The 14,427-nt window shown below is 51.1% G+C and overlaps 1 protein-coding gene across 1 annotated transcript in view; it reads right to left on the reverse strand.

Moving 5' to 3' along the window:
- ESRRB (estrogen related receptor beta) overlaps positions 1-14,427 on the reverse strand; it is a 56,237-nt gene that overhangs the window by 25,312 nt on the left and 16,498 nt on the right. The window contains 1 exon segment of the mRNA XM_061158345.1: positions 11,670-11,786. Coding sequence (XP_061014328.1) covers positions 11,670-11,786 — 117 coding nt within the window.

The following is a 14,427-nucleotide window of genomic DNA, read 5'->3' on the forward strand; positions in this document are numbered from 1 at the left end:
AGGGGCCGGGGACAGAGAGAGGGGCGTTATTGTCATTTCTATTTGGGATGATGAAAAAGTGTTGGAAACACGTGGTGGTGATGGTCACAAAACACTGAATGTGCTTAACGCCAACTGTATGTAAAAAATGTTTTTTCCTTAAAAATCGTTTTTAGGGAATTCCTTTGTGGTCCGGTGGTTAGGACTTGGCACTTTCACTGCCGTGGTCCAGGTTCAGTCCCTGGCTGGGGAACTAAGATTCCACAAGCCAGATGGTATAGCAAAAAAAATTTAAAAAGGCTTTTAATAGGTGAATTTTGTTGTATATATTTTGCCACAATTAAAATAATACAATATACCTAGAACGATTGAATTGTATACTTTACCTGGGTGAATTATATCTCAATATAGTAATCATACATAATTACTACCTGCTTTGAAGAACTGACTCATTTGAAAAGACCCTGATGCTGGGAAAAGATTGAAGGCAGGAGGAGAAGGGGATGATAAAGGATGAGATGGTTGGATGGCATCACCGACTCAATGGACATGAGCTTCAGTAAACTACAGGAGTTGGTGATGGACAAGGAGGCCTGACGTGCTGCAGTCCATGGGGTCGCAAAGATTCGGACACAGCTGAGTGAATGAACTGAACTGAACTGAACTGATAGTAATTATATCAAAATAGTAATATGCCCAGTACACAGTAGGCACTTAATAGGAATCTCTTTCCTTTCATCTGCCTAGGAAAGTGGTAGAGTCTGCCTTGAACTTCCAGCTCGCCTCATGGGAAGAGAGAGAAACACATCCCCTTAGTTGTAACTGCTGCTGCTGCTGCTAAGTCACTTCAGTCGTGTCCGACTCTGTGCGACCCCATAGACGGCAGCCCACAAGGCTCCCCCAGTCCCTGGGATTCTCCAGGCAAGAACACTGGAGTGGGTTGCCATTTCCTTCTCCAATGCATGAAAGGGAAAAGTGACAGTGAAGTCGCTCAGTCGTGTCCGACTCTTCGTGACCCCACGGACTGCAGCCCACCTGGCTCCTCCATCCGTGGGATTTTCCAGGCAAGAGGACTGGAGTGCGGTGCCACTGCCTTCTCCATAGTTATAACTACTGTGAGTCAGATGTGTTAAACAAAACCTCTCAAGAAACCAAGATTCAGAGACGCAGAATACTGTGCCCAAGGGCACGCGGTGCCAACACAGATACCCCCCTGAATGTGCTCAGCTGAGGCCACACAGTCCCCAACCCCCAGCAGCCTCATCACTGGGCTGGTCTCCCTGCACTTGAAATGCCCAACCCCACTTCCCAGCTCAGGGCACAGGAAAGAGCGAAGAAGCTGCTGGGCTGCTCTGGGAAGAAACTGCTTGGAGGTGTCGGGGCTGGGCAGTGGGGGAGGTTGGTAAGGGGGAGCTCCCCCAAGCCCCTGTCCCATCTGCTGACCTCTCCAACCCACTGCAGGCACGTCAGAGCAGCCAGAGCTGACGGCTGCTGTGCCCTAGATCAGATGTCCACTTGCTGACTTGATGTGATCAGGCTTCTGACTTTTTTCTTAATGGAAGTAAATAATTCCTGCTCCCCCCACCCCTCAACTCCCCGCTTTCTTCTTCAGTGCCCTCCCTAAGCTGGCCAAGATCCCAGCCTTTCGGAAGTAAAAATAGCAGAGTATGCAAGGGGGACAGCAGCTGGGGGGTGGGGGGGGAGTGCAGTTTAAGTTTCTTTCTTTTATCCCAGGCACTAAAAATAACCAGGTAAAGCTGGGGAAAGCATGGCCCCACACCTGGCCCACAGCCTGTCCCTGTGACAGGCACTGTGGATCACATTTCTCTTCCCACAGGAAACGCAGGCAGGGTTCTGAGCCGGAGTCTTCTCCAGTCCTGACACTGCAAAGTTGTCATAGTCAAGACCCTTCTCTTCCCCCTAGAAATCCCCACCCCACCCCGCTCCCACCCACACACACCCAACTGAACATCCTTGGTTTATTAATGATGTCTACAACGTTGTGCAGTTTGCAAAGCTCTTTCCACATCTCGTTTGATCTGTGTCACAAAAGTGAGGGAGAGGGAATACGTGATTATTACTATGCCCAAGTGAAAACTGAGGCTCAGAAAGGTCAGGTAACTCTCTCAGGGTCACACAGCCAGGAAAGGTCAGAGGGAGAATCTGAAGCTTGATCTCCAAGCCGTATCATCTTTGCTCTGAACTTGAGACCACCCATCCCGTATGACCATCAGAATGTCCTAAGAGCCTTTGAACGACACAGAACCCTCCTCAAGGTTCTGAGTCAACTGGTTCTAAGTTAATAGGGGAGCTATACAGGAAAGGGTAATTTTGCAATCACTCCTCTAGTGACTCAGATTACCTACCGGGCCCGGGAAGCACTGCACTAAACCTATTTTACATGGTGCTTTTGTCTAAGCAGTGTTCCTTCCAGGAGACTTAGGTGTTGACTCTCTACCTATAAGTTCTACCGAACTATAGCTGACCCATCTCCAGAAAGAGGAGCAACCCCCTCTAAAGGGCCCAGGGGCTGTGGGTCACGTGGATGTGCTGATGCCCACCTCGCAGCCTAGCAGAATGCTCTAAACACTCATCTACAGCCCCTGCATAATCTGGGCTCCTTTCAGCCACCTGTCTTGCAGGGGTTTCTGGGTGACAGGTGAGCTCACCTAGCTGTCTCTGGCAGCGCAACTATCTTGGGCTGCCTTTTACCCTGATGTCATATCATCATACGAAGAGTGCCTGGCACTTGGCACCCTACAAGCTCAGAGAATGAAACCTTGCAGGTGGATAAACACACATGCCGCCTGGTACTCCAGGGCTTGTGCCAGCTGCTCCAGAGTGGGTAAGATGCTACTGGGTGATGAGGTCCTAGCCTTCTGCCTTTTAAAGAAGTGTCCACTCTCTTGCTGCTCTCTCCTCCAGACCCTTCCCACCCAGAGCACTATGTCCCCAAGGACATTTCAGCAAGGCTGAGTTATCCTTGCATTCCCAGCTATCAGGAAGTCTCTAAAACTGAACACCAAACCAGGAAAAGCTGTTTCAGCCCAGTCTCTCTTTGCATTCCCTTCCTCTTCTCCCCAGTTGAGGACAGGCTGTAGGCTACTGGTGACTTCCCTGGTGGCTCAGACGGTAAAGCATCTGCCTACTTGGGGTTCAATAGGGGAGACCTGGGGTTCAATCCCTGGGTCAGGAAGCTCTCCTGGAGAAGGAAATGGCAACTCGCTCCAGGATCCTTGCCTAGAAAATCCCATGGATGGAGGAGCCTGGTAGCTACAGTCCATGGGGTCACAGAGTCAGATACAACTGAGCGACTTCACTTTCTTTCTAGCTTACTGGCCAAGGTATCTACAATGAGTTGAACTGGGCTTCTTAGAAGGAATTCCTGGGACTTCCCTGATGACCTAGTGGTTAAGACTCTGCCATGCAATGCAGGGGACAAGGGTTTGACCCCTGGTTAGGGAACTAAGGTTCCACGTGCTCTGGAGCAACCAAGCCCGCTCACTGCAACTACTGAGCTTGCGCACTCCGAAGCCTGAGTGCCACAACTAGAGAGTGTGCATGTCACAGTGACTGAAGCCCAGGTGCATTGGAGCCCTCACGACACAGCTAGAGAGTCTGTGACCCACAGTGAGAGATCCCACACGATGCAATGGCTATCTCACGTACCACAGCCGAGATCCAACACAGCTAAATACATCTTTTAAAACAGAATGAATTCCTGTATAACCAAGGAGACTGGATTCTCTCCCCCCCGCCCCCCGCAACCAACCACTTGATTATTTACTAGCTGTGTGGCCTTGGGCAAATCACTTGAACTCAGTTGCACTAGATCAGTCATGGCAAAAAGCTGTCAGCTACGCCACCACCCTCCATTTCCTGGTCTGTGGCAGACATTGCTAATCAATCATGGCACTCTTGCCTACTGATCCCGGGTTCTGCCTAAGAAGCCTTTTAATCACACATTCTAGGCAGTTGCCCCACACCCTAGAGCTGACAGTTCACCTAAAAGCAGTTTGCCATCCCAGAGCCAGCTCACTGTACTCAAGAGTCAAGTCCAGCAGAATCCAAGACCAACATGGGGAAGGCAGATTAGGAATGCATCTTTACAGTAGCAGGTTAAGAAAACATGTTTTTTTAAAAAAAAAATTGACACAGAAGTGCAAGCCATAAAGGAAAAGACTGATACATCCAATTTACTAAAATCACTAACTTCTGTCCATCAAAGGACTCCATAAAGAGAAGAAAGCTATAAATGAGATTTTTGTAATACCAACAAATGCAAAAATGACTAATAAAATGGCCAGAATATATGGAAAAATTGGGGACAGGCTCACGGAGCACAGCCCTGTGCTGGGAAACATTGAGGGCGGGAGGAGAAGGGGATGATAGAAGATGAGATGGTTGGATGGCATCACTGACTCAATGGACATGCGTTTGAGCAAGCTCCGGGAGATGGTAAAGGACAGGGAAGCCTGGTGTGCTGCAGTCCGTGGGGTCACAAAGAGTTGGACACAACTGAGCAACTGAACAACAAGAGCAGCATATTGTCTATGGCTGTGTTCCTATTACAACAGCGGAGTTAAATAGACAGAGACCTTTTGGCCCACAAATGTATGTATCCGGCTGACTCCTATAATACAGAAGTGAAAATAAATGAATTACAGAACCACGCAACAAGAAGCATTCATCTCAGAAATACTGACTAAAATAACCAAGATGCAGAAGAACACATATAGCATAACTTCATTTAAAACTAAAAACACGATATGATTCAAGATACAAACCTACGATAAAACTACAAAGAAAGGCAAGGAAAAATAATGTGAAATCAAGATAATAGCTGCCCTTGAAAGTAATGAATGGGGGCTCAGACACAGAGGAAACCTCAAAATTAAGGGTAAAATTTTTTTCTTAGACTGCATGGACAGTACCAGTATTTTCCCTACTTTACATGTGTTTTTGGCCAATAACAATGCCTGTCCTTTAAGATATGTTCTTTTCTTTTTCCATACTGACACAGGTTTAGTTGGACACATGGTAGTCCCAGCTAAAGACTACAATTCCCAGACATCCTAGCACAGATGTGTGGCCATGTGACTAGATTCCACCAATGGGTTGTAAATGGAAGGAACTTGTTCCACTCTGGCTCCTGCCATTGGAATGATTTGATGTAGGGTTTTCTTCCTTTTGGTTGTCTGGGAGATGGGGATAACTGGGTCCACAAGTGGAAACCACTTGCTAAGGATGGTAAAGCTGCCTAAACAGTCCTGGATCACCCTTGACTCTCTCAACTATTTTATTTAATGAGAAAGAATTAAAATTCCATCTTGCTTAAGTCTGAGATTTTTGTTTTGAGGAAGGCAGTCTCTTTGTATAGAAGTTTAGACGTAACTAATATAATATAGTGTAAGTATTTTTCTGGATCTACTCAATGCTTACTTTTTACGGGACTGTTTTGCTTGTTTTTGTTTGTTTTTATTTTTAAAGTGGATGGATATAGTAAATGCTGTCAATTCTTCAGGAAAGTTTCACTGAGAAAGGCAGCAGGGTAAGATAGCAGTAGCTGAACAGAGATGAAGTTTGGATCAAAGTACAGTTGTGAAAGTGCAAGTCGCTCAGTTGTGTCCAACTCTTTGCAATCCCATGGACTATACAGTCCATGGAATTCTCCAGGCCAGAATACTGGAGTGGGTAGCCTTTCCCTTCTCCAGGAGATCTTCCCAACCCAGGGATTGAACCCAGGTCTCCCACATTGTAGGCAGATTCTTTACCAGCTGAGCCACCAGGGAAGCCCAAGAATACTGGAGTGGGTAGTCTATCCCTTCTCCAGCAGATCTTCCTGACTCCGGAATCAAACAGGGGTCTGCATTGAAGGCAGATTCTTTACCAGCTGAGCTACCAGGGAAGCCCTAAGTACAGTTGTGGGCTTTTTAAATTAAATTTTGTTTCTGTGCTGATGAAAATGACCCAGCAGTGAGGAAGGGTTTGATGGGGCTGGAAGCAGACATGATACTATAGGAGTGAAGTCCCTGATAAAGAGGAATGCAATTTAGAGCAGAGGTGGGGAGACTGACTTTTGATAGGAATAGAAACACCTCTAACAAGAGTGAAGATGGAAAACAAGTGGGAAGGTTGTGGATTCAACAGCAGGAAGTTTAGAAATTCCCTACTTAACTGTTTCTATGTTCTCAAGCAAATATGAAGCAAGGTCATCAGCCAAGGAGCAGGGAGGGAGGGAGGCTACAGGAGATTCAAAACTGCCCTCTGGAACATGGAAGAAATCAATGATTTAGCACAGTGTGGAGTCTCTCAAATCAATGACTGACATCTTACTTTGTGGTACAACCCTAGGGGCTTTCCCTGGTGAATGGGGAGCAAGATGAATCAGGCACTATTAACATTTCCCTTTCACAGAGGAGGAGAGGGAGGCTTAAGAAGTAAATCACCCAAGGAGTTGATAAATGTTCTACTGGGGTTTTACAGGGTCTATATGACCATTGAACCTGTTATCAAATGTCTGATGAGCCAAAGCCCTGAATGAACAGTAATAAGAGCTCAGCACAGACAAGACCATCTTCTGTGACTTCATTCAATCCACAGTTCCTCAACCAGAGTCATCAAGTCATCGAGCCTGAGTGGCCCAAGGTGTGAGGCCACATGGGAAGATATTGGGAGCCATCAGCTAGCTGCGTGTGCCTCTGCATGTGTGCCTGTAGGGTGGGAAGTGGTTCAGGGCAATACAAACATCCATCAGAGTTCTTGTGCTCTAGTTCAAAACTGTTCTCTGAAGTACTCAAGAGTTGTTTTGTTTCAGAACACTAATGTATTTTAGAAAAGAAAGAGAATTTTTAAAGGCAAGTCATCTCTCATCCTCTTTCTTCATTCATAAGGCCAGAGAAGTGGTATTTCTGGCATGGGCTAGAGGCAGGAGACTCTATAAATACAAAGCCATTAAATCCCATGCAGGGGGAACCTGATCGGGGCTGCCTTTTAATTTCCTGACATGAGTTGGCCACTAACCCAATTACCCAGAATCCCTGGAGGAGCCCTCTGCCTTCCCGACAAGCACAAAGAGAGTGAGAGCGTATTGCATGGACGGCAGCCCAGCTTTCACGGAAATCAAATATCTTTTAGAAAACACTTGGGGAAAGGCAGGCCAGGGGCTGAGGGGAGGAGGAAATGGGGCAGGCCTGGGAGGCCGGGGGCCTGAGGGAGGTAAAGTGAGGTGGGGAGAAGGAGAAGTTTGCAGGGACAATCTGTGCAGGGTGATTTGCTGAATTTCCAGATGTGGGGGCGGGGGCTGGGGTGCTGTGAAATGCAGCAAATGGTTTTCCAGGTTCTCCTGGCTTAGGGGCCATCAGGCCACACCCTCGCCCATCAGGGGAGACTGTCTCCATGGTCCTCCCAAGGGAGCCCCTCTCATCCTCATTTTAGACCCCAGATGGGGTTCGCCCAAGGCAGATGCCTCCTCCAAGACCCCTGCCAGCAAATCCAGGAAGAGAATCAGGGCAACTGGACACCAATATGCCCCGCCTAACACAGTGGTTAGGTTGCCGAAAAGTTGAGCACAAAACGAGATTATGTTTGAATCTAATACTGTTTTAATGTGCCAGGGAAGCTGACCTCTTAAAGCCAGTCCGCAGCGGATCTTACTAAGGAGTTGTCCCATCTGGGCCTCACCTTGGCCTGGTGATGGAGAACAGGTTTCAGCATCAACACCCCTGCTCCACAGATGAGGAAACAGGTGTGTGAGAAACAATAGACAGGGCAAGGACACCTCAGAGTCAGGAGAGGATGTGGGCACCAACTCCTAGCCCAGAGCAGATTTTGTATTTGGTTTCTCATAAAGAGAATCATTACCCTTTTCCCTGAAGACACAGATTTTCAAACACTGGGTTAAAGTGAGACAGACCCTTGGACATCACCTAGGTTCCACAGCTGAAGCTTCCAGAGCCAACAGCAGCCTCGAGGCAGAGGCTGAGCCAAAGAAAGCCCCACTTCTGACTTCCCTAGCAGGTGCTGGGCGCCTCCCCCCCCCCCCCCCCCCCCCCCCCCGCCCCAAATCATGCGGCAACCTCTCAGGTCATTTTACTTAAGAAAAGAAAGGCTGTAAAAGGCAATCAGAGCTGCTAGATAGAAGGGGGAAATGGGAGGGGAGGAGGGGGAAGGTGGCCTTCCATTCTCCACTTCCCCGGGCCCCTCCCCCAGAAGACCCAAGAGCCCAGAGCCGGGCTCCCCAGCGCCCGAGGCCCACCATGGAGCCTTGAAGATGGCAGGCCATCTCGGGGAAGACTGGAGTTTGCATTTCAGGGTCAGGTCAAATTCTGAAAGGAGACAGAGGGAGGCAGGGAGTCTGAGCTGACTCTGGGGACCTGGGCTCCCTGCTCATGGTGGGGGCCAAAGTGGAGGGGGGTGGGGGACGGCACCCCCAAACAAAAGCAGGAGCCAGGGCAGCTGCCAAGAGCTACTGCCTGGCAGAGACCCAGGCTCGGCAATAAGGTACGTTCCTCCTAAGGGGCCGGTCCCCGTGGAGCTCCTGATCCCAGCATCTTGCCAAGGCTCGGTACCGTGGGACGAGCTCAATGAGCTAAGTGGAAGCCTTGGAGCCTCTGTGTCACCTTCCCCCGCCAACTGTGGGGGCAGGGCAAGGCCGGGGAGGGTCTGCGCCTCCTCCTGGGACCCAAGCTCTTGAGGGACCTCGGGCCGGGCCCCGGGAAGCTCATCTAACACATGCTCCCGGCTTCCGCCAGCAGCTTCAGACACCCACTCTGCATGTGATCTCAGGTCCATGCTCCCCCCACCCCCCAGCATCCCATGCCAGCATCCTGGGGCACACAGCATCCATCTCACTCCTCTTAAATGGCTGGGCTGCTGTTGTTGATGGATTGCGCCCTTGGCTGTCTGCTTCCTGGCCTGTGTGGATTACCCTCATCATTCCCCCTTTCTGGAGGCCACTAGGAAGTACCCCAACTCTCCTCCCATCATGCGGTAGTCCCTAAAAAAACCCTGTTCAAGGGTTGCCAGGTGGTCCAGGGATTGAGCGGCCATCCCCACTTTCTCCTTACCTCTCCGTCCCTGGGACTGGCAGCCTACCCAAACCCTGACCTGTGCCGTGGGGAGGAGACACAGCGGAGCACGGGGAAGCTCCAGACCCTAGGCTCTGGGATGCCCATCCCTCAAACCAGCGTGAGTCCTTACAGAACTCGGTTTTGTCCCCCTTCAAATTCAGGAGTATATTGATAGCAATCAGCTTCCTTCAGCTCCCAGTTCTTCAGATGCTGTGAAATATGCCAAGAAAAGCTATACACCCCACCCAGGAAAGGCTGCTGGACATTTGGTCCCCAGCTTGAGTCAGGATCCTCACACCAGCTTCCCAGAACATCCTTACAAACTTAAGAGCAAGGAGTCTCTCCAAGGCTGAGAAAGCCTCTGGTTGGTTCCTAGCAGGATGCAGGAGGAAGTAAGGAGACCAGTGCTAAGGCACGCCTCTGCGGACATTTATTCACAGTTTCCTCATCTGTGAACCCCAAGATGCTCTGGAGGAGCAGAAAGAACCTGGTGCAGAAATCAGGGGACCTGGTTCAAGCACTAGCTTGAGTGCCCCACCCCCAACAGAGGGGTGGACCAAAATTGGGTAGAATCAAATAAATAGACAAGTCTTTCAGCAGGTCCAGTGCAGCCTCTTTTTAATCTAGGAAGAGGACTGGCTTTTTGGTCGATTCCTCCGCTCCCACTTTGCAGAGCAGCTGGCCTGTGAGTAAGAGTTGAGTGGCCTTCTCCATCTCAAAAGCGTTACATGAAGCAACGAGTAAGACACGCAGTTTAAAAGTTGATGAGACATGTCAACACCGGGGTTGTGGAAGAACTGGGCTGACCTGAGGTGAAGGAGGAGCCCAGATTGGAAGACAGAGGGAGGGATCCCCAATTTCCACATCACAACAGTGTCCAAGTCATCCTACGGACAAAGCACCTTAAATTTGGGCCCTCGAAGAGGCTGGGAGAAGGGCCTTGGGCTCCTCAAGACTGGGCTGTAGAAGCCTCTCCCAGCGAGGGCCTGCATTCCAGCCCCCTTCCCTTCTAGCCCCTCAGGATCAGATCATCTGGTCATCAGCACACAGTTTTTTTCCTGCCCCCTCCCATTTCTGGAAGGATTCCAGGGCCCCACATCACAAAAGCTAATCTGTAAGAATTGTCCCCTTAAAAGCGGTGGAAGGGGGCTTCCCTGGTGGTCTGGTGGTTAGGAATCTGCCTGCCAATGCAGGGGAGGTGGGTTCGATCCCTGGTCCTGGAAGATCCCACATGCCGAGGAGCAACCAAGCCTGTGTTCTACAACTACTGAAGCCCGCACGCTTAGAGCCTGTGCTCCACAACCAGAGAAACCTCCGCAATGAGAAGGCCAAGCAACACAACCTCCTCGCCACAGCTAGAGCAAGCCCTCATGCAGCTATGAAGACCCCGTGCAGCCAAAAATAAATAAAATAAATCTTAAAAACACACACACACACACACACACAAAAAGCGGTGGAAGGAAAGAAACACACAGACACACACACACACAGATGCACACAGACACACACACAGCCACACAGACACACACTCACACACACACATGCACACACACAGACACACACACACAGACACACACAGAGACACACACAGACACATACACACACACAGATGCACACAGACACACACACACAGCCACAGACACACACACACACACCCCATTTCCAAGTATGCTACTCAGTGAGCGTCATCAGCCTGAGCAGGTGGACGGAGAAGGTGGTGGAGAGACCAAAAGCCATGCTGTCCTAATAACGAGAAGCACAGTCACTTTAAATTTTCTACTCGCCACCCTAAAGAAGGTTAAAAAGAAGCTGGTGATGTCAATATCATGATATGTTTTGTTTAACCCAGTATACCCGGATTATCATCATCTCAACATCATTTTAAAAAATTATTACTGCCATATTTCACAGGCCTTTTCACCATCCTGGTAAGTCTTCTGAGTCTGGGGTGTGTTTTACACTTAGAAGGCGTGGCTCGTGCTGCCGCGTTGGATGGCGCGGCACTAGAGGAGAAACAGAGGCACAGGACAGAGGAAGGCAAGGGGGAGGGCAGGGGACAGGGGCGGAGGAACACACTAGCCGGGTGACGGCCACGTCCATCCGGGGCACCTGCCAAAGCAGAGGCTGACCCTGGCAGGTGAAGAGCATGGACTAGTCATCCTCGGCCTTAAAGTCTCTGCACCCCCACACTCCATGGGCCACTGAGCATCTCAAGCCTTCCTTCCCCGGGAGGAGAGAGAGGGTGCTTGTTCCCGAGAAGAGCCTTTCCCAGCAGCACCAAGCCAGCTGTCTAAGGGCCGAGTGGGGCTGTGATTCCCCAAAGGACCTTTGGTGGAGAATTTCCAACCCCCTGCTTCCCAAATCCCGCTCCCGAGGGCGTGGAGGACTCTGCAGAGGCTGGGGTGTTGCACAGCCGCCCGCAGGGTGGGTGAGATGGCAACCCCAGGGACAGGGCCTTCACCTGGGCTGCAGGGAGAGACCTGTGTCTGGGCGCTGCCCGGGGAGCACGTTCAGAGCTTGCCGGCATCTCCCGGGGGGTCTGAGCCTCGCCGGGGAAGGCGAGCTCACCTGGGGCCTGGGCCTCGGCGTGGCCCCGTGTGGCCGAAGCGGGGCTCTTACCTTCCTTCAGCATCCCCACTTTGAGGCATTTCATGAAGCGACAGGCCTGGCACGACTTGCGCCTCCGTTTCGTGATCTCACACTCGTTGGTGGCCGGGCAGCTGTACTCGATGTTGCCTGGAAGCAGACACAGAAGTGTTGCCGGGTGCATCCGGGCCCGCCGCTCCAACCCGCCAGCCACAGGCTAGATGGGGATTCACTGACCAGCTCACCGCTCCCCACCCCCCACCCCCGAGGTTCCCATGGAGCAGTGGCTTTCAAAGGATGAAGTGCTCCGAGGCACTTTTCAGGGTGTTTCCAACTCTCTTAAACACAGAGACCCCAGAGCCAGAGGTCAGGTCAGCCAGGCAGCCACAGCTTTGAAGAACGGTCACCTAGTTTCAAACAAGCTCAGCACAAGATGTGAGGTTTTTTTTAATTAAAAAAAATTTTCTTTGACACGCACGCGGTGCTCTATTTATTTATGGCTGCGCTGGGTCTGCATTGCTGCGTGGGTTTCTCTGGTTGAGGCCAGCGGGGGCTACTCCCTAGTTGCGGTGCAGACTTATGGCCGTGGGCATGTGAGATGGCTTTCTCTTATTGCAGAGCACAGGCTCTAGGCCCATGGGCCTCAGTCGTTCTGGCGCAAGGGCTCAGTAGTTGTAGCTCGCGGACTTAGGTGCCCTGCAGCACGTGGAATCCTCCTAGACCACGGCTTGAATCCGTGTCCCCTGCACCGCCAGATGGACTGTCCTCCACTGTGTCACCAGGGAAGCCCGGGTCACCCACAGTCTTGAAGCCACCACTGACCTGGGACCTCAAAACTCACTGAGCTGACGTTTTATCCAAAGCAGAGAAATTTTATCCTACTGCTGACCGACCCTCTGCCCTCCAGCCTGGGCCCCAACTCATGGGAAAAGCTTCTTGGCAGCTCTGAGCCCACATGGGCCAGGGGCCTGCCTCCCACATCCCACGGCCGAGGCCCAGGCCACCCAGCTTGAGAAAAATCACTTTTCTCTCTCTCACTGAGTCACAGTTTCCTCATCTGCAAAACAGTTGTAATAACTGCTAAACGAAGGATCAAGCAAGACCGTGGATGTAAAACTGCTTTAAAAATTGTAAAGCACGATTCAACGGAAGCTGGTGAATTTATAAGCACAGTTCCTTGCTGCAGAGGGAATTTGCGGTTAATTTTCCATGTCACCCCTTAAATGGGTGATAATGATGAGTTCCATGAACCTGGCCCTGTGCTGCGGAGGCTGTGAGCCCCGAAAAGACAAGGTGTGCTATTCACCACGTCATCGAGATGGCCTGAAATCATCTCCTGCTGCAAAGAAGGCAGGCAAGACAAACCTTCAGAAAGAACGACCTACCAAACACTCATAGCAATTCCATGAAGTAGGTGCTCACACCATCCCCAGCTTACAGATGAGAAACTGGAGGTTTCCAGAGTGGTTCTGAGCCAGGGAACTGTATAAGTCTTGCTCAAGATGAAAGTGAAAGTGTCTGACTCTTTCGCGACCCCATGGACTGTAGCCTGCCAGGCTCCTCTGCCCGTTGGGATTCTCCAGGCAGGACTACTGGAGCGGGTTGTCATTCCCTCCTCCAGGGGATCTTCCCGACCCAGGGATTGAACCCTGGTCTCCCGCATTGCAGACAGACTCTTTACCGTCTGAGACAATGAACTGATTTTCAAATGCTCTGGGAAGGCCACTATTCTTCTTCAGGCCTCTTCCCGGGAGGGCTGACAGCACGATTGGGAGAGGCTGCAGCTGCCTTTCTTATTTATTTATTTTTGTTGTTGTTGTTGTTCATCATTAATTTTTTGGCATCAGTTCCTATATTTATTTATTTTTTGGCCACTTCCCCTGACATGTAGGATCTTAGTTCCCCAACCAGGGATGCAACTCATGCTCCCTGGACTGGAAGCATGAAGTCTTAACCCCTGGGCCACCAGGGCAGTCCCTGGAGCTGCCTTTCTAACGTTGGGGTGCAGCCTCTGTCTCGAACACCCTCCCCGCTCCACATTCATCTCACAAATGTGCTCTGTGCAGCCGTAACAAGCCTTGAGGCCAAAGGAAAGGCAATGGGGCTGGGGGGAGGGCAGGTGCGGGAAGGGAGTGGAATTGTCAGAGGAGCGGGGGAGACAGGCACGAGGAAGATACAGTATAGGATGGCGGGCTGCGGGGAGCCACGGTGGGCCGCGGGGGCCCGCAGGGGGTCGTGGGGGGCCGCGGGGGGCCGAAGAGCTGTTCTGTGTTTATTTTGCCTCCTCAGCACCCGTCCCCTTCCCAGTCGGTGCAGTCTGCTTGAGTCTGGTTTTCAGAGAACAGACTCTGAACTGGTACAAACCGTCTGCCCCACCCCCACCCCGGTGCCACCTCCTCATGGAGCAGGGATAAGTAATGCCCATCACACCACCTGCACCTCCCTCTGGAACCCAGCTCGCCCAGCAAGGATGATGCCTGGCACAGAGCAGCCTCCGAAAGGCCACACCCAGCCCACGATAGGGCTCAAAAGGGCAACTCCCAGGCCTGCCTGTCCTCGGAATCTCCCACACATAACCCCTCCATTTTAGCAGTAATAATAGCCACCTTTATTGTGCACCTACTATGTGCTCCCTCCATCCTCACAATGACCCTCTGGGACCCACCGGTGCCCCATTTCACAGATCAAGAAACTGAGACCCAGGGAGTAGAAGTGAGCTACCCGAGGCCACACAGAGCCCCTGTGCCACCCCTGCACCCCACAAGGAGCTTGAGGACCTCAGACAGGCCCC

This window comes from Dama dama, chromosome 12 (assembly GCF_033118175.1).
Source record: "Dama dama isolate Ldn47 chromosome 12, ASM3311817v1, whole genome shotgun sequence".
In the NCBI taxonomy this organism is placed as follows: domain Eukaryota; kingdom Metazoa; phylum Chordata; class Mammalia; order Artiodactyla; family Cervidae; genus Dama; species Dama dama.